General features: G+C 43.5%; 1 protein-coding gene and 1 long non-coding RNA gene across 2 annotated transcripts in view; both read left to right on the forward strand.

Moving 5' to 3' along the window:
* Positions 1–23,939, forward strand: part of LOC144698301 (uncharacterized) — a 290,571-nt gene that overhangs the window by 181,362 nt on the left and 85,270 nt on the right. The window lies entirely within an intron of this gene.
* LOC144698533 (uncharacterized) overlaps positions 1–23,939 on the forward strand; it is a 41,386-nt gene that overhangs the window by 11,065 nt on the left and 6,382 nt on the right. The window contains exons 2-5 of the mRNA XM_078570468.1: positions 8,419–8,424; positions 8,556–8,621; positions 8,703–9,165; positions 10,175–10,351. Coding sequence (XP_078426594.1) covers positions 8,419–8,424; positions 8,556–8,621; positions 8,703–9,165; positions 10,175–10,351 — 712 coding nt within the window. The remainder of the gene's footprint in view (positions 1–8,418; positions 8,425–8,555; positions 8,622–8,702; positions 9,166–10,174; positions 10,352–23,939) is intronic.

The raw sequence follows: 23,939 nt of genomic DNA on the forward strand, positions 1-23,939 counted from the left end.
TGAAAACGGCAAAATTTGATGTGCTTTCAGTGATGAATGTCTGCCGTGGTTATGTGAGAGATTTTACTGCTGCCTGTTTACACTGACACAAATATCACTCCTGACCAATCAATCTCCTTGAAAGCAGCGCGCCAGGCCGAATGGCCTCTTTCTTTGCTGGAGCTGCCTATAATGTTATTTTTTCCAAGCATCATTTCCCAGTCATTCCGACATTTTATTGCACGCTTGGGGGAATGTACTTTCTTACATTCTCGCTTTTGAAGTCAAGACACTGAGCAATTTCAAAATTTTTCATTAATTTCAGCACAGGATTTGGAACCAGACCAGTTGAACGACACTTTAGTGGTGCGAATCCTTCACTGCAGCTCACCCATTAAAAACAGTGCCTGTCATTGCCCGAAGATGGCATTTATGATATAATTCTGTCGGAGAAACTTATCTCTGGTGAAAGTATCCGAAAAAGGGCAAATGGGGCGGAGATAAAGCACGTTGCAAGAGTTATAGACAGCTTTCCTTGTGGTGTTCAGGTGAGGATTCGGCCCTTTCACCGCCGTGGCCCGGACTCGATTCTCGGACAGGCAATGAAAGTTTATTGATCTGGCACAAACTGTTAAAACAGGCCTGATTTACTTATTGATTGATATCCGAAAAACGCAATAGTTCCGCCCGAATCAGTGGAGCGAGAGTTGAAGTTTCACATCAGAGCTGCAAATATCACACGTGGAACAGCTTCGAGAAGAAATACAGTTCCTAATGTCCGCGGGGTATCAGTTTGGAGTATTTGTATTTACAAATCATACTCTCAATGTGTTAATTGCCTTAACCACTCGACCATATGGGCTCGGTGTCTGTCTGTTTAAATGTTGCTCAGTGAAAATTTCAATCGCCCTCCGCTTTGTAACATACGGACATTTAATAACTGAACAGTCTCCACTCAGAAATACAGAAAGAAAATTCCTCCTGAACCTTTTAAACCTGTTTTTCTTTTCTCTCTACGAATTTAATATGAAGCCACAAAACTAAGGTCAATAAAGTGTGGATCGGTAAAAATGAGGAACTGAAGCACATTGACACACACAGGAACACACACACACACATATAAACCGAGAGTGACAGAGGGCTAAGGAGAGACAAACACTCAGAAAGAAAGAATGTCACCAAACCGGCTCAGTTTTGTTCCATTTCCAAATGCAGATTTTGCAAATCCTTGCAGATGAAAGCGCGGGAGTTTTTGTTTGATTCCATTTATCCGATAACTAATCCTGTTGGCACCTGGTTAAAATCGGGAATAACGAGAACCGCAGTCAGCAAACCAACATTGGGGAAACCCCGATGGATGTCAGTACCATCGCCCTCAACATTCGTCCGCGACTAACAGCACTTCCTGAGGGAAAACATGTTCATATCAAATCAGAGATGACTATGAAGTAAGTCGTACGGCCCGTCGTGTCTGTGCTGGCTCTCAGGAAGAGCAACTAAACCAATTCCACTCACACGCCTTTCCTCCACACCAATTTCTATTTACATTGTCTCTCCTCGTTCACCCTGTCAAAATAAAGGACCACAACCCGCCCCAACCCCCACCCCCCGTATTAAACTGGACTTGTCTCTTGCTCACCCAAATGGAATTCCTAACGTGCCCAAAAGTGGGAAGCAACTGAAAATTTGGGAGCGGTGGGATACGGAACCACTCCTCCAGAGACTGGAACCTGAATCCAGCTCTCCCGTTTGTAGAGCAAATGGAATTAGATTGTAGATATCAGCTCAGAAATAATAATGACCTGCTTGATCAGGGTAAAGTTCTTTTGTAATTCGATATGAAATCAATTGCATAAATAAATAATGTTTGTATCAAAAACTGTATAAGAAATCCCAGTCCAACTCTTCATGTCATTGGGTCAGGGAAACTTTGTTAACTAAGGCAAAATGTGCATGGATTCTGCAGAAATTCCTTCTTCAAGCGAGAAATGGACAATGATTGAAAGGGGGAAAACTCAGGTTTAAGGAAAGAGAGGAGTAATTTGAGACGAATTGGTTAGCTCTTTAAAAATAGCTGGCACAGATACGATGGGGTGAATGGCTTCACGTTGTAGTAAAAACAGGAAATGCTGGAAAAACTCAACAGGTTTGACAACACCTGTGGAGAGAGAAGCAGAGTTAATGCTTCGAGTCGGCTTGACTCTGAAGAAGAGACATACGGACTCGAAACATTAACTCAGCTTCTCTCCCCACAGATGTTGCCAGGCCTGCTGAGTTTTTGCCAGCACTTTCTGTTTTTATTTCAGATTTCCAGCGTCTACAATATTTTGCTTCCATCTTCGGGCCTCTTACTGCGCTGTGCCATTTGATGATGACATTGTTGATCAGTCTGTCTCCAGCATTCCTAATGAGAACAGCCGAATTCCATTTCTTCAAAACAAAGACCCAAAGTGCTGCTGCATGACGTCACCGTTTAACATTCCAAACAGCTCCATTGGGATCTTTACAGCGCAGGGATTATAGTGATGAGTGGGGTCATATTCGCTTCACAGCTGATGGAGTTGCAGTTTGAAACCTGGTAAGAGCATTATCCAAGCTTGCTCATTTAAGTGTGAGTGAATGTTCAATAATTTACATTTGTTGCTTAAGATGAACACATGGGTTCGAATCCTGCCGCCTGAGGATTTATCATTTAAATAGGAGAAAACCCACCCAAACACACCCGTATTTTCTTGTTCATTTGTCAGCATTCAGGAGATGGCGTATTGGCATTGTCACTGGGCTAAAAATCCAGAGATAAAAGCAAAATACTGTGGATGCAGGAAATCTGAAATAAAAGCAGAAAATGCTGGAAAAATTCAGTATGTCTGGCAGCATCTCTGGAGAAAGAAACAGAATTAAGGTTTCTATTGCGTATGACTCTTCTTCAGAGTTCTTTGGGCAGCACACAGGACCGAATGGCCTCTTTCTTTGCTATAACTTTCTATAATCTTATGTTTCCCAACACCACGGTTACTTCTTTCACAGTCATTCTGCCATTTTATAATCCCTCTTGCGAGTGGGTTCAAAGGTTAACAATGTGCACAAGAATGGAAGGAGCCTGCGACTGTGGATAATCGGCACTGTGCACATTCCTGTACTCAGTATTTGGAAGAATCAGGAAGATGAGATCCCAGATTATCTTTACTATGTCATCTGCAAACTCATTCTTTCTAAAATCCTTGTGTCCCACATTCCCTAACCCTGCTTTCGAAGGGAAGCTTGGGTTCATGAACTGACTGTGTCTGCATCAAGCAGCTAATTGACCTGGGAGCTGGACGGGCAGAGGGAGCTGGAGGCGAGGCAGGGACAGAAGCAGAAACAGATGCGACATGAAAGTGTTTAGAATTTGATGTGTGTCAGTTGCTTTCATTGATGAATGTCTGCCGTGTGTTCTCTTGTCAGTTTCACAGGAGCCGCAGTAATGATGTTGGTGGGTTTTGGAAATTGACAGTTACACATGAGCAGCTTGTGGGGCTATTTCACCTCACTGTCAATTCCATGTCCCAGCTCACAGCAACTGTTGTTGTCATTGACTGAAGAATTCAGTCCATTTAAAATGGAAACATTGTTAAAAGCAGCATCGATAAACCAAACTGATAAAAGCTTCACCGCTTCCCTGGTGGTCTAGCTGTCAGAATTCAGCGCTCTTATCGCCACTGCCTGGGTTCGATTCCCGGTCAGGGAATTCAGATTATTGATCTTGTTAAAATGGGTATTAAGTACTTTTTGACTGAAAATATTTCGCAGCTCCACCAGAATCTTTGGGGTGACAGTTGAAGTTTTGCCTCCGAGGTGGAAATATCACACTTGGAACAGGTCGGGAAAAAAGATAAAGGCGGAGTGAATGAATGAATGAAAGGAGGACAAGAGAAGGGCTGGGTGCGAAGCACTGACCACAGAGATGGTGGCGCGAGGCAAAATATGGATGGGGGAAGGACGAATTTTGGTCCCTACTGGTTGCACTGACAAAGATATCACTCCTGATGGGTCAATCACAACTGGCCGTTAAACGCAGCACATCAGCTCATCGAGGCCGAATGGCCTCTTTCTATGCTGTAACTTTCTGTAATTTTATGTTTCCCAACAGCACGGGAGGTTCTTTCACAGTCATTCTGCCATTTTATAACCCGCTGTAGTGAGATGTACTTTCTAACCTTCCATTCGGCTCTTTTGAAACCAAAATATGGAGCAAATTCAGCGAGTTTTCTTCTCAGTTCTAGCACGAGATTTGTCACGAGACTTATTGAACAACACATTAATGGTGCCAATCTTTCACTGGAGCTCACCGCGTCCAAAGAGCACTTTTATCATCAGCCTGTTATGTACCTTCGTGCAGTACATCTGCTGAACAATATAAGCTTATCACAGCTCTGCTTTCTTCACATTGAAATCCAGTGCAAAAATATGAACAATTTCAAAGCTTAACAACTTAGACAAGACTGGAAGGAGAGTGTAGCGGTGGATAATTAGCACTGTGCACATTCCTGTAATCAGTACCTGGGAGAATCAGGGGAATCCTGGTGTCTCTTTGCCCTGTTATCTGTAAACTGATCACGTTGTGTTTTATGTTCACACGAACTGACTGAGATTGGTTAAGTAGCTCCTGGAAGAGCAGAGAGAGCTGGAGATGAGGCAGAAAGAGATGTGACGTGAAAGTGCTTAGAAACTTTTGTGCATCAAATACTTTCAGTGGTGAATATCCGACATGTGTAAACTTCACAGGAACCGCAGTGATGAGCTTAGTGAATTATTTGTTTGAAAGAAGCTGTGCCCACCGTGGGGCGAACCCAAGGCCCTGGCATTACCAGCCTTCGCTCTACCGACTGAGTTAGACACAAAGTTAAAACCGGGAATAATGCAAAGAGGGAAACCCCAATGGATATTGACTCCATTGCCTTAACCATTCGGCCACGACGACTGGCTCTATGCACAGGTTAGTGTCGTTGGTATAAAATCAAAGGCAGCTACAGCAGAGGAGGAGGACATTCGGCCCATTGTGTAAATTCTGGCTCATGGAAGAGGAATTTAGCTGATTCAAAAACCCCACCTTTTCTCCACAGCCATTTATATTTTTATTGTCTTTCCTCGTTCTTCCTGTTAAAGTGAAACACCGCATACACCTGCTTTAACTGTGAGCTGGCACTTTTTCGACCAATAGGGCAATTTCAGCAGCATTGGGGTTAGAAAACACGCCTCAACAAAGAGTGAGACCTTAAATCAGCACCTACGACCGCTCAGCTGCGATACCGAGCTCAGGATGCTACTGCCCATTTCTTTGTTTGGTATTTCTACTCAAATAGAACAGAATCAAAGCAGCAGCGACATGTCACAAGGCCCCACAAGACTCCTCCGTCACTCCAGAAGATCATGGCGGATCCCCAGTCCCAAGACCCGATCCCAAGAGCCCTTCATTCCCTTCCAAAAATCAAGAGAATTTTAGGATGTTTTTTCTTCCATTGATCGGAGAGCTCTGTGGACACCTGGTTCAAATCAGCAATAATGAGAAGCACAATCGATAAGACTTTGGAAACCCCAGTGGATTTTAAAAGCATCGTTTTCACCACTCAGACACGATGATTGACCAAGGATCCAATGCTTTCCACTCAATAATCATTAACATCATTCACAGCTTCCGCTTCTCAGCTGCACCTCCTTCCAAACATTGTGATCCATTTTCCTCAGGATTTGTTCCTGGATTTAATATTTACCTGCTTTGTTACCTTATTTTGAAATCAGATTCGCTTCAATATCCAACACAAATTGAATTGCAAACCTGACGGACAAACAATGGAAAACAACTCACTCGGTAACACAAATCGCATGGTGCTCATTTTCAGATTCCCAACAGTCAGATTTTCAATAAAATGAAGGAATTTTACATTGAAAACATTTAGAAAGTTTGTGTGACTTTTATTTGTGACACACTAACTCGGGTATTGTGTAAATGCTGCTCGGAGGTTTAGTGACCGGGATATAATCTACCTGCGTTTTCCTGAGCCTGTGCTCGTTGTATTGGGAGGTTTGGCCCGAGTTGGAGTATCTTGTGTCCCAGGGATGGGCAGTAACCCGCTGATTGAAGCTGCAGTCGCTGCTTTCTGCAGGAAGTGGGTGTGGAGAGTGCGGGGCTGGAATATTGCGGCTTTGCTGCTTTTCCCTGTCTCACTCACTGTGGAGCTGAGAAAGAAAGAATAATTGATGGGCTTGGTTGAATCCAATAACTTCATAAATTTCCAATGGGTTAGATATCGGTCCATGGTAGGGCTAATTGTTGTCTCATTAAATTTGAAATGAATATTCGAAAAAAGCTGTTTGCCTGGGAACTCACTTGGATAACAGTCGAACTGGCAACATTTCAGAAATCTTGTCTTTCAGCGGAAGTACCTAATGACAGCCTGGAACTGTGTGAGAATGAATGCCGATGGGGGGGAAACAGTGTAAGCTTCGGCCCTAGGTGGTCTTGAACCACCAACTTTTCAGTTAACAGCCAAACATGCTGACCAATTGCACCACAGAGACTGATGCAGATTTAACCTAGGGTGTTAGCGAGTTAAAGCTTCAGATTTCTGCTACCAGAATAACAATTGTTCTCTATCAGCTTACCTCTTCCAAGGTAAAGTTTGGGACCTTCATTATGGCTACATGGAAACAGTCTGATCCCACCCACTGCAGGCACATCCATGTCACCGGGAACCAGCTCTCCTTCAAGCCTTTGCGTGTCTTGTCTGTTCCCAAGTATTCTGATTGTCCCGAAGCCAATATTAGGTTTGAATTCCTGATGTGCAGAATCCTTTCAATGTCTCAGATCAGTTAATTTCACTAATAACATCAGAGTCAATGTTCAGATGCTTCACGTGTGCAAATAGCTTTATTCAGTTTGCCCACATGTCAGCATTCCAACTTTAAAAGTTCAAAGGATTTGATCCATAATCAGAGCATTGTTACTGGCACAACACGGTTTAAATGTTCCATGTGTAGGGGGGAAAAAGGTCACTAGCTCGTCCCATCTCCTGAGACTGCACTGAGTTCAGATCTAATTGTAGGTGTTTGTTCTGCTGTTCATAACATCCAGGAGAGAATTGTGGTGGAGCCTGGAGCAATGTGGCCGTTGCATCAATTGATTTAACATTTTTATGTCTTGCCCCTATGGCACCGATCGTATTCTGATTGCAGGTAGAAGACATTCTACAATTTGGGCTTTCAATGGCGGGGCGCTCACCCAGGATTCACTGCGGGACAGAATGTGCCCTATCCTCAGAACAGAAATTCGCAGCGCATGCGCGTTTACGGGTATACTGGGGCATGCGCATTGCTGTCTCCTTCATGAGCATGCGCAGTGCTGGTCTGTGACTGCAGCTGCTCAGAGCGGGTGAAAAAGTCGAGCGGAGCCAACTAACAGAGTTAGTGGGTATATGAGGAGGAATGGAGCCAGCGGAGTGGACAGGGAGGCTTCATAAAGACACAGTGCAGGCCTCAGACCCCAAATAACAAGGTACCGGTCTTGTGTTTGCGGAGAACGGGCCGAAATAGTCTGGATTTCTCCCTTCGCCAGGCCCGGGGTTACGGCCGCCATCTTTATAGGGGGCAACGTGTATCAGGGCGCATGCGCGGTCATCCTGGTCCAGGTAGCAGGAGGAGAAAAAATTGTGAATTTCTATCCTGGACTGACAGGGATGGATTTTGGAAACTCCTTTTACAGGCACACAGCAAACTCAAACCAAGGGAAATGTTTGTCTCTTCTCAGTTTCTAATCTTGGACTTACAGTAGTGGATTTTAAATTCCTTTTACAGCAGGGCTGTAGAACTGAACCCAGCCAGAGCAGAGGGGGATAGAAAACTGGGAGAGGAAAGAAATGGTGGAGATTGCATGATGGGGCTGAATTTCTCATCACAGGAAGGAGAGTGTGTGGGACTGTGATTTACAGCTTGGGTTGGGGGAGGGGAGACGAGAGGAAGAAATATTCCCTAGCAAGTGGAATTGTCAATCATTAATTTCCAGGCTGGACTGACAATGATTACTTTTTTTAACTCCATTTACAGGGTCTTAGAAGGGAAGGATTTTCAGATGCCAAACATCATCAAATATTAAGATTTGTAGATTGGAAACGCAAACCAAACATCACATCAACATCTGACTGAGCCACTCGATTCATCAGGACCTGAATATAATCGATCTTTGAATGTGGAAGGAGAAATGTTTGACTGTTCTTTCTATGGGAAAAGATTTCAAACATCAGTGTGACTGGAAAAGCACTGAGACACACACACCCGAGTGAGAGTGTTCCAGTGAACTCACTGCGGAAAGAGCTTTAACCAGCTACACAGCCTGAAAAATCATCGCACCATTCACAGTGGGGAGAAACTGTATACGTGTTCTGTTTGCGGATGAGAAAATGTGAGAACAGTGTGAAGTTATTCAGTTATCCATCCCAGCTGGAAATTCATTGACACACTCACATTGGGGCCAGCACCTTGGTGAAACCGTGGAAATGTGGGGACTGTGGGAAAGGATTCAATTATCCATCTCTGCTGAGAAGCCATCGACGTATTCACACTGGAGAGAAGCCGTTCACCTGCTCCGTATGTGGGAAGGGATTTACTCAGTCATCTACTCTGCTGACACATCAGCGAGGTCACACTGGGGAGAGGCCCTTCAGCTGCACTTACTGTGGTAAGAGGTTCAGGTCTTCATCCCACCTGAGTGGACACCAGCGATTTCACACTGGGGAGAGGCCATTCACCTGCTCCGTGTGTGGAAAGGGATTCACTGTGTCCTCCAACCTAATAAAACACCAGCAAATTCACACTGAGGAGAGGCCGTTCAGTTGCAATTCCTGCGGAAAGAGGTTCAGGCATTCCTCCGACCTCACTGCACACCAGCGGGTTCACACTGGGGAGAAACCATTCATCTGCTCTGTGTGTGCAAAGGGATTCACTCAGTCAGCCAGCCTTCAGTCACACCAGCGAATTCACACTAGGGCGAAACCATTCACCTGCTCTGTGTGTGCGAAGGGATTCACTCAGTCAGCCAGCCTTAAGTCACACCAGCAAGTTCACTCTGGGGAGAAGCCTTTCAGCTGCACTTCCTGTGGAAAGAGATTCAGGTCTTCATCTAATCTTAAAGTACACAAGCGAGTTCACACTGGGGAGGCCATTCACCTGCATTGTGTGTGGGAAGGGATTCACTCAGTCAGCCAACCTGCTGTCACACCAGCGAATTCACAAGTGACTGCAGGGATTGGATTTTGCTTTTATTGCTGCTGTTAGTCACATCCAGGACTGATCGTCAGATAGTATTAGCTTTGATTCTGCTGATATTAACAACCCTATAACTGGCTGGAGTTTAATTTTCTGGATCTGTCACTGATTATCTGAGCTGCAGTGTCCCTTTTTAAAAGCACCATCTGTGAACTTTCCTCTTAATTTCGGAACTCTCAACAGGAACTCGATTACAATAAAATTATGAATTTTTACTTCAATCCTAAATTTATCTTTGGAGCAAAGTCTACAATTCAGTGTCTGAGAGGTTCCACTGATTAACATCTCCAAATAGAGAGTACTGATTAATCCTTGCTGACAATTCTTACTGACTTGTATATTCCACACAGAGACACCTCCATGATGAAATTAATTTATCAAGGAACATAAACAAAACAGTAAAATATTTTACAGGCACATCAGTAAAAGCTTCATCAGTCAACACTGATATTGCTGAATCTTGGAAGTCGCTGAGTTCAATCATTTCTGACACAGCAGCAACAGCATTTGGGAAAGGTGGAACCCACAACAAAGACTGGCTTGAGACCTACTCAGCAGAGATGAATCTGTCATTGAAGCAAAAAGCAAAGCCTACCTGATTACAACATAAACCCAACAGCTAGAACAATGTGTAACTTGCAAGTAGCTAAGACAGTCGTGTAAAAAATAGGGAGATACTGTGTAAATAAACATTGGATCAGCCCAGATCATGAAATCCAAACTGCCTGTGACAATGGAAATCTAAGTCCTGTGTTTGATGGGATCAGGAGGGCGCTTGGTCCGACCATCACCAAATGGATGTTGAAGTTCTCACCCACAGAAGAAAACAGATGTCCCATTGGGTTGAAACTGCTGTGAGAAGGACATCTCCCAGTCTCCGTTTGACTCTCTCCTGCAGCTTCCTGTCATGGTTGAATTGGATGAGGAACCCTCACCACTTGAACTCGAAAAGGCCATTGATTGTTTAGCAAGCAGAAAGACACCCGGCAAGGATGGAATTCCAGTTGAACTGCTCAAGCCCAGAAAGTCCCATCTACTGCCACAGCTTCATGAGCACCTCCTTCTCTGTTGGAAGGTAGGATCCATTCCACAGGACATGAATGATTGAAGAATGATCACAGTATACTAAAAGAAAGATGACAGAGGAGATTGAAACAACTACAGGGACATCTCACTCCTCAGCATTACAGGGACGTCCTTCACTCGGGTCAAGCTTGAAAGACTCCATCTACTTGCAGAGCGAGTGTATCCAGAAGCACAGTGCGGTTTCTGTGCTGGCAGATCTACTGGGGACATGATCTTCTCCATACGCCAGCTACAAGAGAAGTTTACAATTGGGATTGAATATAAAATGCTGCCAACTTCTGTGCTGAGAAAAGTGAAAGGTTATAATGACTGAGTGAAAGTGAACCTTTAAGTATGAATCATAATGAACTTGTATCATTATAAAAGGCATCGAAAAGTTGGATTCCCTAAAGATAAGCTTCAGCCTTGAGGTTCTGTTCCGGAGCTCACAAGCTGTGGGAAGCTCCACCCTCTTTAACTCTTTTCAGTCTCAGAAGGTTGAAGCTCCTTTTGCCTGTGAAAGTGAACTTTTTCAGTTTTATTTTTCTTCAGTTTTATTACCGTCATTTGGAAAGGTGCCTGAAGAAAGAAGAAAAAAAAAATTTTGAAAAGCTGAGCAAAATATCAAGAGAATTGAAAAAACAAAGATTGAAATGGGGTTTGGTTCATCCTTGATCTGAAAATGAAGTTACATAAAGTTGACACAAGTGTACACATTTGAGAATGTTTCTTCAGCCCCTTTGCTAACAAGCTGAGAAGTTAACCCTTTCCACTGACAGCACAGTGACAATTTAAACAAAAGGCTTTGCTTTTTAAAGATTTGGCTTCATCCCATTTGTTATCATCCAAGACAAAGTGTCTGAGAACAGGAGATATGGGAGTAATCTGCAATCTGATTGCAAGTATCTGTACTTGTGTCTCTGATCCACAAACACCATAATATGAAAGTATTAAATGGGACAGTAAAGTTCCTCCAGTGCTCCTGAATGAGATCGAATGGTAATTCATGGAATGACATATTTAGAATAAAAGATAGAGAAAATCACACCACCAATTGGGAAATGGAATAATTCACTTGGGTATAATTCAATGGAATAGTTCAAATTGATATACATGTACATTCTAATGAAAGTCAGGGAAGTGTAGATGAGACCAGTAAACAGAGCTTTCTCTTGGTGATGTTTGTGTCCTTGCCTCTGTATTTAAAAGAAACTGAATTCGACAGTCTGGCCACTATCCAAGGCATCAGAACCAGGCAGGGGTAGATCAGCAAAGATCTTCAGACAGACACCCCATTGATATTTTGATAAGATCACCTGAAACACCAAGAGCAACTTGCATAGGTTTGCACATGCAGCATGGTATTGGGATACAGTGTGAGTGTGCAGATGTGATATGTCACATGTGGTGTAATTAACATGTGGAAATGCACGGTGACCCTGTACTGAAGAACAGGTCCCAGACATGCTCAGCTACTTGACAACAGAACATGAAGTGATTATTGTGGAAAATTGAATGAGACATTTTAAATCATCAGGACATTAACATATACTCCACAGTGAAACTAACTATAAAACAATCAGCATTGAATTAAACACACTGATACCTATCAGAGGGAGTAAAATTAAAGTGAAGAGGGAAGTAGAATCTGGATTTAGAAAATATCCACAAGGTGGAGGCGGGTGTACAGAGAGATGGAGAATCTTTAAAGTCCGTGCATGAACTTTTGTTTGAACCAGATGTATTTACAACATTCCAAAAATGTAGAATTGTGTGAGATGATCGGCAGGTGGGGAGGATGAATCTAAGACAATAGTTATCACATTTTAGTCGAAAAGTTTTGACATTTATTCTTGGTGGCAGCTCAAGGGTTTGTGTTGCTGATTCTGATCATTCTAGTAGCTTTAGTATGTTATCTACAGTTTGTCATCGAGGAAATTAGGAAAACAAGCTCGGAGCTTAGAAATAGTGAGGTTAGTCAGAAATCAGTTGTGAGAAGTCAATAAGGATATTCCCTTCTCGAGTTGGGGAGATCAGTAGGAAATCACTGTCCGATAACCTAACAAAATCTTCAGAAATGCATTGAATATTATAGGAATAGGTCTCTATCTTTTGCTTAGGAAGAATGAGGGGAGATGGGAGAGAAACTGGAGAAAGATGTGGTTTCAGGGCTCAGACAAGAGGAAACTTTAGAGACAGTTTGTCCCGGTGGGCTAGTGGAAGGGAGGGAAGCAGCAGAGGCAGATGATCGGATTGTCCCAATCTTAGTGACAAAAAAGCTCCATGAACTCCTCACACTTATTGTTGGAGGTGAGGATGGAGGAGACAGGGGAGAGGGAGAGCCCTTCCAAAGGAACTAACTTGTGTTAGAGATCTTAAAAAGACTTGACACACGGTGAGTTGAACACAAAGCTGATTTATTTGACTTTTATCCAGAATATCAACCCCTATAACTGGGCTGTAGTTTATTAACATCAGCAGAAACAGCCCCAAATGAACATGGTGTGTCCTGGATGGAATTTCACAACAACATCCAATCACTGTAGTTACTTGTGAACCCGCTGGTGTCTCAGCAGGTGGGATGACTGAGTGAATCCCTTCCCACACTTGGAGCAGGTGAACGGTCTCTCCCCAGTGTGAACTCGCTGGTGTGTCAGCAGGTGGGATGACTGAGTGAATTCCTTCCCACATTCTGAGCAGGTGAATGGCCTCTCCCCAGTGTGACTGCGCTGGTGTTCAGTGAGGTGAGATGACCACCTGAACCCAGTCCCACAGTGAGAGCACCTGAACGGTCTTTCGTCAGTGTGAAGACGTTGATGGGACATCAGATTCCCAGAACTTATGTAGCACTTCCCACAGTCTGGACATTTAAATGGTCTCTCCTCAGTGTGAACTTGCTGGTGTGTCAGCAGGTTGGATGGATCCGTAAATCCCTTCCCACACTCAGAGCAGGTGAAAGATCTCTCCCCAGTGTGAACTCGCTTGTGAGTCAACAGGTGGGACAACCGAGTGAATCCCTTCCAACACTCGGAGCAGGTGTACGGCCTCTCTCCAGTGTGACTGCGCCGATGAATTTCCAGCAGGGAAGGGTAATTGAATCCCTTCCCACAGTCCCCACATTTCCACGGTTTCTCCCCAGTGTGACTGCATTTATGGTTCGACAGGCCACATAATCGGCTGAAGCCTTGTCCACACACAGAACATGTGTACGGTTTCTCCCCACTGTGAACGGTGCTTTTTCCTTCCATGTTCAAAATCCGATGATATTCTGGTTATGATAAATTGAGCGACTCCATCAAATTCTGAAGTGATGTTTGATTTCAGTTTCCTGACTCTAAATCCTCCCCTTCTAATACCCTGTGAAATTGATTTAAAACAGAAAAAAGGGAGTGAGAGGGAACCCACAAAAACACAAAGGCAGGTTGTGAAACTGAGCTGAATGAATCTGGGAATTTGTGGGGCCGGTACGAGGAAAAAGTGACCATGAAAACTGCTGGATTGTCATAAAAACCCAACTGGTTCACTAATGTCCTTCAGGGAAGGGAACCTGCCACCCAGTCTGGGCCTACAGAAGACTCTGGCCCACAAGGGAGGAGAGGGAGAGAGAGGTGGGAGGGGCAGGGGGTGAAGGGATATCTACAACACAACAAGAACTTTGACAATATTTCCAGAAACCTCAACCTCCACCCCCTGGAATGACCAGGGTAGATGTATGTGAACACCATCACCTCCAAGTTCCCCTGCAAGTCACACACCATCCTGACTTGTCCGTCATCCAGTATTTGATGAGCAGAAAGTTCCTCCATTTAATTACTGGGAAGACTAAAGCCATTGTCTTCAGTCCCAGCTAAAACCTCCACTCCCTAGACACTGACTCCATCCCTCTCCCTGACTGACTGATACTGAACCAGGCTGTTGATAGGAATAGTAGTAGGCCATTCAGCCCATCGAACCTGCTCCACCGTTCAATCCGATCAATGTCTTTTTCCCCACACTATCCCCATATCCCTTAATTGCTAAGCCTGTCATCCATTCCTAAGCCTGTCATCCATTCCTTTGTTCCCTCTAGACTCAACTCCCGGACGGCCTCCCACATTCAGCACCCCTGTAATCCAGAACTCTGCTTACTCGCACCAGGTCTTGTTCACCCATCACCCCTGTACTCATTGACTTACAAAGGCTCTGGGTTAAGGAGAACCTCAATTTTAAATTTCTCATCCTTAGTTTAAATTTGTGCAAGGTCTTTCCCTCCCTATCTCTGTAATCTCCTCCAGCCTCACAACCCTCCAAGGTATCTACACTTCTCTAATTCCAACCTCACAGCATTCCTGATTTTAACTGCTCCACCTTTGGTGTCTCCCCCTTCAGCTGCCAAGGCCGCAAGCTCTGGAATTTCCCCCCTAAACCTCTCTTTCCTCCTTTATGATACTCCTTAAAATCTACCCCTTTCAGTAAACCTTTTTTCATCTGCCCTGATATCTCTTCATGTGGCTTGGTGTCAAATGTTGCTTTCTAACACTCCTGTGAAACACCTTGGAGTGTTCTGTCACACAGCAGAATTAATTAATTAACGTTTCAGGGTGGGCAGTATGTGATAGTCAATATAAGCTCAGAGTGGGAGAGAAATTGACTATAGCACAGGAAAAACAATTCCTGACAATGAAAGATACTGTGGGAAGATAAAGCTGGGAAGCCAGCAGCACATGCTGAGGGAGTGGGCGGCAGTGGAAACCTCATTTAGACAGAGTCGGCAGAAGTTACAGTAGAGTACGAAACGTAGTTAAAACAAACCGAGTATTAGAGGCAGGGGAGGTTAGACAATGGCAGAGAGGTGGTCAGGAATGGCAGAGGTAAAACAGGGCAATAGGTGGACATGGATTCAGATCCACAGTGGAGGAGTGACACCAGCCATTGAACTCTCACAGATAACACAGCACAGCACTAAAGGTCTCAATTGTAGATGAATACTCAAAAATATTAACCTCTGAAACTATTTCACTCGTTCCAACTTTAAACACCCCTGTTGCAGCCTTCAGCTGGAAAGTTATCAGAAGCACTGGAGTCAAAGAAAAATCTCCCAGTTGAGGAAATACCCGGGGAGCGGGGTGATGTCACCGTGTAATTGTCGATGTGTGATGATGGCACAGTGTAATTGTCGATGTGTGATGATGTCACAGTGTAATTGTCGATGTGTGATGATGTCACAGACACAAACACAGAACATCTGGGTCTGTGCAAACCAGTGATCAACACACTTCATGAAGGGTGGGAGGGTCCTTGAGAGGCTGCAGAGCAGATTTGCCAGAATGGTTCGAGGGGTGAGGGATTTTAATTGTAAGGTTAGGTTCGAGAAACTGGGGTTTTCCCCTTTGGTGTAAAGGAGATTGAGGAGAAATTTGATAGAGTTGTACAAGATTATGAAAGGTATGGGTAGGATAGTTAAATGAAAGCTTTTCCCATTAGCTGATTATGACAGGATTAAGGGACAGAGATTTAAGATTTTAGGCAAGATCCACAAGCGGGATGTGAGGGAGAGATTTTTTACCCAGTGACTGGCAGTGACCTGGAACTCAATGCTTACATTCAAAGGCTGATGATATTCAGATCCTGATGAATCAAGTGACTTTCAGATTTTGATGTGATGTTTGGTTTGAGTTTCTCGTCTCCCCTCCTCTTGTAACATCCTGTAAATAGAGTTACAAGATCCATCACTGTCAGTCCAGGACAGAAATTCTGAAAGGCCAAACGTTTCTCTTGGTTTGAGTTTGCTGTGTGTAAATCCTCCCCTTCTCCCCTGTAAAAGGAATTTCCAAAATCCATCCCTGTCAGTCCAGGATAGAAATGCACAATATCCTCTCCTCCTGCTACACGGGCGGATGACCGCGCATGCGCCATGCTGCACATTGCCCCCTATAAAAATGGCGGCCGGTACCCCGGGCCTGGCGAAGGGAGGATTCCACACTTCTTCGGCCCGTTCTCTGCAAACACAAGACCGGTACCTTGTTCTTTGGAGTCTATGGCCTGCACTGTGTCTTTATGAAGCCTCCCTGCCCACTCTGCTGGCTCCATTCCTCCTCACACACCCACTAACTCTGTTAGTTTGCTCCACTCGACATTCCCTCATTCGCTCTGAGCAGCTTCACTCACAGACCGGCACTGCGCATGCTCGTGAAACAGACGTAAGGCGCATGCTCTAAACACACACACACACACACACACACACACACACACGCACGCACAGGGTAATGCGCATGTTCAGTGGGCTGCTGTAATGAGGATAGGGCACATTCTGCCCGCAGTGAATGCTGGGTGACTACCCCACCATTCAAAGGTGATAATATGCAACAGAAACATATGTCCTGTAATCAGAATACGATGCCAAGGGGGCAAGATATAAAATTCTTGAATTAATCGATGCAGTGACCAAATTGGTCTGGTCTCCACCATAATTCTTTCCTGGACAGAATGAACAGCAGAACAAAGCCCTACAGCTAGACCTGAACTCACTGGAGTCTCAGCAGTTGGGTTGAGCTGGTGCCTTTTTTTCGCTGCCAAATATGGAACATTAAATGCCTCTTGCCAGTAGCAATGCCCTGACTGTGGATCAAACTCTTTGAACTTTTCAAGTTGGAGTATTAGCATGTGGGCAAACTGAATAAAGCCCTTTGTACTCATGAAGTATCTGAACGGCCTCGCACCAGTGAGACTGTGTTGCTGTATTGGTAAAAGAGATGATGAGTGAATCCCTTTCCATTTCCAGCTGGTAATGGTCTGTTTACAGTTTGAGTTTACCTATTTGTTTTCAGCTCAGACATGGATCTCAAAATCTGCTGGTACTGGGTTCGTCCATAACAACAAGGAGCAGGAGTAGGCCATTCGGCCCCTCAAGCCTGCTCCGCCATTCAATAAGATCATGGCTGATCTGAAAGTAACCCGAAATCTATATCGTGCCTATCCCCGATAATGTATCACCCCCTTGCTTACCAAGAATATATCCACCTCTGTTTTAAAAATATTCAAAGACTTTTCTTCCACAATCTTTTCAGGAAGGGAGTTCCAAAGACTCACGGCCCTCTGAGAGAAAAAAAACTTAGCTTCAGCTCCATTTTAAATGGGTGACCCCTTATTTTTAAACAGCAGTCCCTAGTTCTAGATTCTCCCACAAGAGGCAACATCCTCTCCACATTAACCCTGTCAAGTCCCCTCAGGATCTTATATGTTTCACTAAGGAGTTTGCACTAAGCAACGCAAAATACTGCAGGTGCTGGCTATCTCAAATAAGAACAGAAAATATTGGAATTCTCAGCAAATCTGTTACCGTCTGTGGAGAGAGAAACATACTTTTCATTTCAGGCCTGTAACCTTTCATCAGAACTGCACTGCATCCGAATTGTTAATTTTGCCTCTCAATCCAAAGGTGCTGCCAGGTGTAGTCAGGGAACTCAAGAAGAAAAAGAAAATCCCTTTGAGGAATGGAATCCGAGGAAAATGAAGGGTGAAATGCCCGACTAACCAGAGACAGTCAAGGCATCTTTCCCTTCTTTAAGGCGTTGGAACATTGACTCTGATGTTATCAGTGAAATTAACTGATCTGAGACATTGAAAGGATTCTCGTTACTGCACATCAGGAATTGAAACCTAATATCAGCTTCGGGACAATCAGAATATTTGGTAAAAGACAATATATGGGAAGGCTTTAAGGGAGACGGCATCGGTTGTAGGAGAGTTGGTTCCCGGTGACATGGATGTGTCAGCAGTGGGTGGGATCAGACTGTTTCCATGTATCCACAATGAGTGCCCCACCCTTTATTTTGAAAGAATAAAACTGATAGAGAGTGATAGTCATCGGTAGCGGCAACCTGAAGATTTGACTCACCTTCACCCTGGTTGGGATACCATGTAGGCTGACCTTTTATAAGTCTCTGTGGCGCAATTGGTCAGCGTGTTTGCCTGTTTATTGAAAGGTTAGTGATTCAAGACCATCCAGAGGCGAAGTTGTTACTGTTTTCCCTCCATCTGTATTCATTATCACACAGTTCCGCATTGTCACCGGGTACTTGGGCTGCAAAATAATATCCCCAAAATGGTGCCAGATCTACTGTTATCCAGTGAACTCCCACACAAAAAGCAAACACACAAACACATATAATGAGAAAAGATTTGAACCTACTAAATAGCTTCATCGAACCCTTTAGAAATCTAGGAAATTATTGGATTCAAACAAAGCCATCAACTAATCTCTCTTCCTTAGCTCCACAGTGAGTGAGACAGGGAAAAGCAGAAAATCAACCCGGGCCAAACCTTCCAATACACCAAGCACAAGCTCAGGGAAACGCAGGTAGATTATATCCCGGTCACTAAACCTCCAAGCAGCATTTACAGAATACCCAAGTTAGTGAGTCACAAATAAAAGTCACACCAACTTTCTAAAGCTTTTCACTGTATTTGTTCTCAAGTGTAAGATTTGCAGCTGATGCAAAGCTTCAACCCTCACTCCACTGATTCCGGTGGGTCTGTTAAATGTTTCCAAGAAATCGTTTTAACAACTTCACAAGATCAACAGATTTTCATTCCCTGACTGGGAATTGAATCATGAGAGCGTCGAATTCTAACCACTAGACCACCATACTAGCTGTCCAACGCACTTTCGGTTTGGCTTATCTACAGCTTTTGCCCTTTTTTTTCATGTCAGTTGAGATTCAGATTCAACAAAAAACGACTTATTCAGCCAATGAAAACAATGATTGCTTTGAGCTGTAACATGAAATTGACAGTGAGGTGAAATAGTCCCACAAGCTGCTCATGTGCAACTTTCAATTTCCAAAAACCTCCAACCTAATTGCTGTTGGTCCAATGAAAGTGCCGAATCATAGTCACTGTGCCACGAGGGAAGCTACCAATAAGGCTTCAAATTTGACTTATGGACGCTACTGTTTACATGTTTTTTATTTCATTTCAGATCTTTTCCACCAGAGACAACTTGCTCCGACCAAATGGTCTGTTCAGGTTGACAAGTGACTTCTTAACCAATGAGTAGAACCATTGCTGTTAGCTGGAACATGAAATTGATGCTTTCCCCCTTTAAGATAGTTCTTAAACCTTCCACCTTTGACGGAGCTTTTAGTCCTGATATGTGGCTCGGTGTCACACTTTATTATATAATGATCTTGAGGAACGCCTTGTGACGTTTCATTACGTTAAACGTGCTTTATAAATATAAGTTGTTGTTGTAAGACACACATAGAAAGGGCCAATCTCCTCTTTTATCTTTTACGCTGCTGCTTCTCTCTGCAACTTTCTAACATGAAGTTGCACAACTAATGTAAATAAAATTTGTGATTTTAAAAACGCTTTCACCCCTCAGGGAACTGAACCACATTGACAATCGCAGAGGAACACACACAGATATATACACCGAGAGTGACAGAGGCCTAAGGGGAGACAGGAGTCAACAGTTGAAGGGTCATTCGGACTCAAAACGTTAACTGTGTTCCTCTCCGCAGATGCTGCCAGGCCTGCTGAGTTTTTCCAGGTATTTTCGTTTTTGTTGCGAATTTCTATCCTGGACTGACAGGGATGGTTTTTGGAAACTCCTTTTACAGGGGGTTAGAAGGGGAGGATTTACACACAGCAAACTCAAACCAAGAGAAATGTTCTTTTTCTCAATTTCTACCCTAGACTGACAGGAATGGATTTTGAGTACTCTATTTATAGGATGCTAGAAGATGAGGTTTTGCAGATGGGAAATTCAAACCAAACATCACCTCAAAGTCTGATAGAATCACTCGATTCATCAGGATCTGGATATTATCGGCCTCTGAGTGTAAGCAATAAGTTCTAGGTCATTAGCACTCACTGTGTAAAATTTCTTCCTCATATCTCTCCGGAAGATCTTGCCCAAAATCTTTAAAATGTGTCCCAGCATCTTTTTACGATTAGTTTATGGAAACTGCCTTTAACTGGCTCATATAAACCTCAGGAACCTCACATCCTTCATAATGTGTGGTGATCACTGGTTTGCACAGACCCAGATGTTCTGTGTCTGTGACATTCATCACACATCGACAATTACACTGTGACATCATCCCGCTCTCCAGGTATTTCCTCAACTGGGAGATTTTTCTCTGACTCCAGTACTTATGATATCTTTCCAGCTGCAGGCTCCAGCAGGATAGTTTAAATTTAAAAATGGTGAAATTGTTTCAGAGGTGAGTATTTCAAAATACCATTCATCTACAATTTCGAGATTTTAGTTCTGTGCTCTGTTTCTGTGAGAGGTTCCATTGCTCTGGGGCTGGTGTGAGTCCTTTCCTGTGGATCTGAACCCATGTTCATCCATTGCTCTGTTTCGCCTCTGCCCTCCCTGATCACCTCTATAATATTGTCTAACTTCCTCTGTCTCTAATACTGCGTGTAGTTTAGCTCTGTTTAGGATTTTACTGTTACTTCTGCTGACTGTCTCAATGAGGTGTCCACCGATGCCCATCCCCCGACCATGTGCTTCTGGCTTCCCAGCTTTATCTTCCCACAGTTTCGTTCATAGTCAGGAATTGTTTTTCCTGTGCTATAGTCCATTTCTCTTCCACTTCTGAGCTTATATTGCCCATCAGATTTTGCACCATCTTTATTCCCCGTAATTCATTCTGCACATCCAGAAACATTAACACTTTGTTTCACTCTCCATGGATACCGCCTGACCTGGAAAGTTTTTCCAATAGTGCTAGCGAAAGTGAACTGGCAAATTAGGTAAGGGGATGGGCCAATGGAGATGCAGTGGCAGACATTTGAGGGGATATTTCAGAATACACAGAATAAATAGATACATTCAAACAAGAGAGAAAAATTTCAAGGCGACGACCCTCACGTGTAGTTAACTCAGAAAGTTAAAGATAATATCAAACTTAAAGGAAAATCATATAATTGCGCAAAGATGGATGGCAGGTCAGAAGATTAGTGAGAATATTTTAAAACTGCAAAGGATGATGAAGGGATTAATAACGATGGGAAAATTAGAGTATGAGTGAAAGCCAGCTAGAAAGATAAAGGCAGTTAGTAAGATAAGAAAAGAAGTTCTATAGACATTGAAAAATGAAAAGAGTTATGAAAGTGAACATGGGTCCCATAGAAAGTGAGTCTGCAAATTAATAATGGAAAATAAGGAGTTGGCAGATGAATTAAACAGGTATTTACATTGGTCTTCAGAAAATAGGATCAAAGTAACATCCCAAAAAATAGCTGTAAATCGGGACCTGGAAGGGAGGGAGGAACTCAAGAAAATGACAATCACCAGTAAAGTGGTACTGAGCAAATTGTTGAAGCTGTGGGCTGACAAGTCCCTGGTTCCTGATGGACTTCATCCTAGGGTCTTAAAAGAAGTGGCTAGTGACATAGTTGATGCATTGGTTTCAATTTATTATAATTCCCTAGACTCAGGGAGGTTCCATTAGATTGGAAATTAGCAAATGTAACTCCTTTATTCAAAAAGAGAGGGAGACATAAAGCAGGAAATTACAGACCAGTTAGCTTAACGTCTGTCATAGGAAAAATGTTAGAAGCTATTATTAAAGACATTGTGGCAGAGCATGAAGAAAAGTTAAAGGTAATCAGGCAGAGTCAATATGGTTTTGTGAAAGGAAAATAATGTTTAACCAATTTATTGGAGTGCTTTGAAGGAGTCACATGTGCTGTGGATAAAGGGGCATCGCTGGATGTGCTGCACTTAGATTTCCAGAAGGCATTTGATAAGGTTCCACCTCAAAGGTTATCGTGGAAAATAAAAGCTCATGGTGTTGGGTAACATATTGGCATGGGTAGAAGATGGGCTCACTAACAGGAAACAGAGTTGGCATAAATGGGTGTTTTTCAGGTTGGCGGGATGTAACGAATGGTGTGCCACTGGGATTAGTGCTGGAGCCTCAACTTTTTACAGTTTATATAAATGACTTGGATGAAGGGACCAAGGGTATGGTTGCTAAATTTGCTGATGACACAAAGATAGATAGGAAAGTAAGTTGTGAAGAGGACATGAGGAGGCTACAAAGGGTCATAGATAGGTTAAGTGAGTGGCAACGATCTGGCAAATGGAGTATAATGTAGGCAAATGTGAAATTGTTCATCTTGGCAGGAAGAATAAAAAAAAAATATCTAAATAGTGAGAGATTGCAGAGCTCTGAGATTCAGGGGGATCTGGGTATCCTAGTGCATGAATCAAAAAAGGTTAGTATGCAGGTACAATGGGTAATTAGGAAAGCTAATAGAATGTTATCATTTGTTGTGAGGGGAATTGAGAACAAAAGTAAGGAGGTTATGCTTCAGTTGTATAGGGCACAGGTGAGACTACATCTGGAGAACTGTGTACAGTATTGGTCTCCTTATTTCAGGAAACATGTAAATTTGTTAGATGCAGCTGAGAAAAAGGTTACTAGAATAATACAAGGAATGGGCGGATTGTGTTATGAGGAAAGATTGGACAGGTTAGGCTTGTATCGCTGGAGTTTAGAAGGGGAAGATATGACTTGAATCAAACCTTTAAGATCCTGAGGGCTCTTGACAGGGTTGTTGTGGCGAGGAACTTTCCTCTTGTGGGAGAATTCAGAATGAGGGGTCACTGTTTAAAAATAAGGAGGCGCCCATTTAAGACAGAGATGAGGGGAATGTTTTTCTCTCAGAGGGTAGTGAATCTTTGGAACTCTCTTCCTCAAAAGGCAGATGAGCTGAGACGAGGGCTGAGTCGGCGATGTTACTAGTGAAAATAGACGGTCTTGGTGAAGATGTGGATTTTTGTTTGGAAGCTCATCTTGGGGTGAAATATTTCACCATGGTTGTGAACAGTCTGGTTCAGTCTCAGACAGTTGTCAGGGAGAGGGATGGAGTCGGTGTCAAGGGAGTGGAGTTTGTCGCGGGGACTGAAGACAATGACTTCGGTCTTCCCAATTTTTAAATGGAGGAAATTTCTCCTCATCCAGTACTGGATGTCAGACAAGTCAGGACGGTGTGTGACTTGGAGGGGAACTTGGAAGTGATGGTGTTCACATACACCTGTTACCCTGGTCCTTCTAGGTGGAGGAGTTTGATGGTTTGGGAGATTCCATCAAAGTTCTGGTCAAGTTGCAGTGATACAAAATCTTGCTTACCACCTGCATCTCCCATCTCTCTCTCTCTCTCTCTCTCTGCTCCAATAGAGGCCAGAATTTTGTATAGACCCAGGCAGCATGACAGGTTCCCTTCCCTGAAGGACATTAGTGAACCAGTTGGGTTTTTATGACAATCCAGCAGTTTTCATGGTCACTTTTTCCTAGTGCCAGCCCCACAAATTCCCAGATTCATTCAGCTCAATTTCACAACCTGCCTTTGTGTTTTTGTGGGTTCTCTCACACTCCCTTTTTTCTGTTTTAAGTCAATTTCACAGGGTATCAGAAGGAGAGAATTTGTAGTTTGGAAACTCAAACCAAACATCACATCAGGATCTGACGGAGTCGAGTCGCCCAATTTATCGTAACCTGAACATTATCAGATTTTGAACATGGAAGGAAAAAGCACCGTTCACAGTGGTGAGCAACTGTACACATGTCCTGTGTGTGGACGAGGCTTCAGCCGAT

Source organism: Cetorhinus maximus, chromosome 23 (assembly GCF_964194155.1).
Source record: "Cetorhinus maximus chromosome 23, sCetMax3.hap1.1, whole genome shotgun sequence".
Lineage (NCBI taxonomy): Eukaryota > Metazoa > Chordata > Chondrichthyes > Lamniformes > Cetorhinidae > Cetorhinus > Cetorhinus maximus.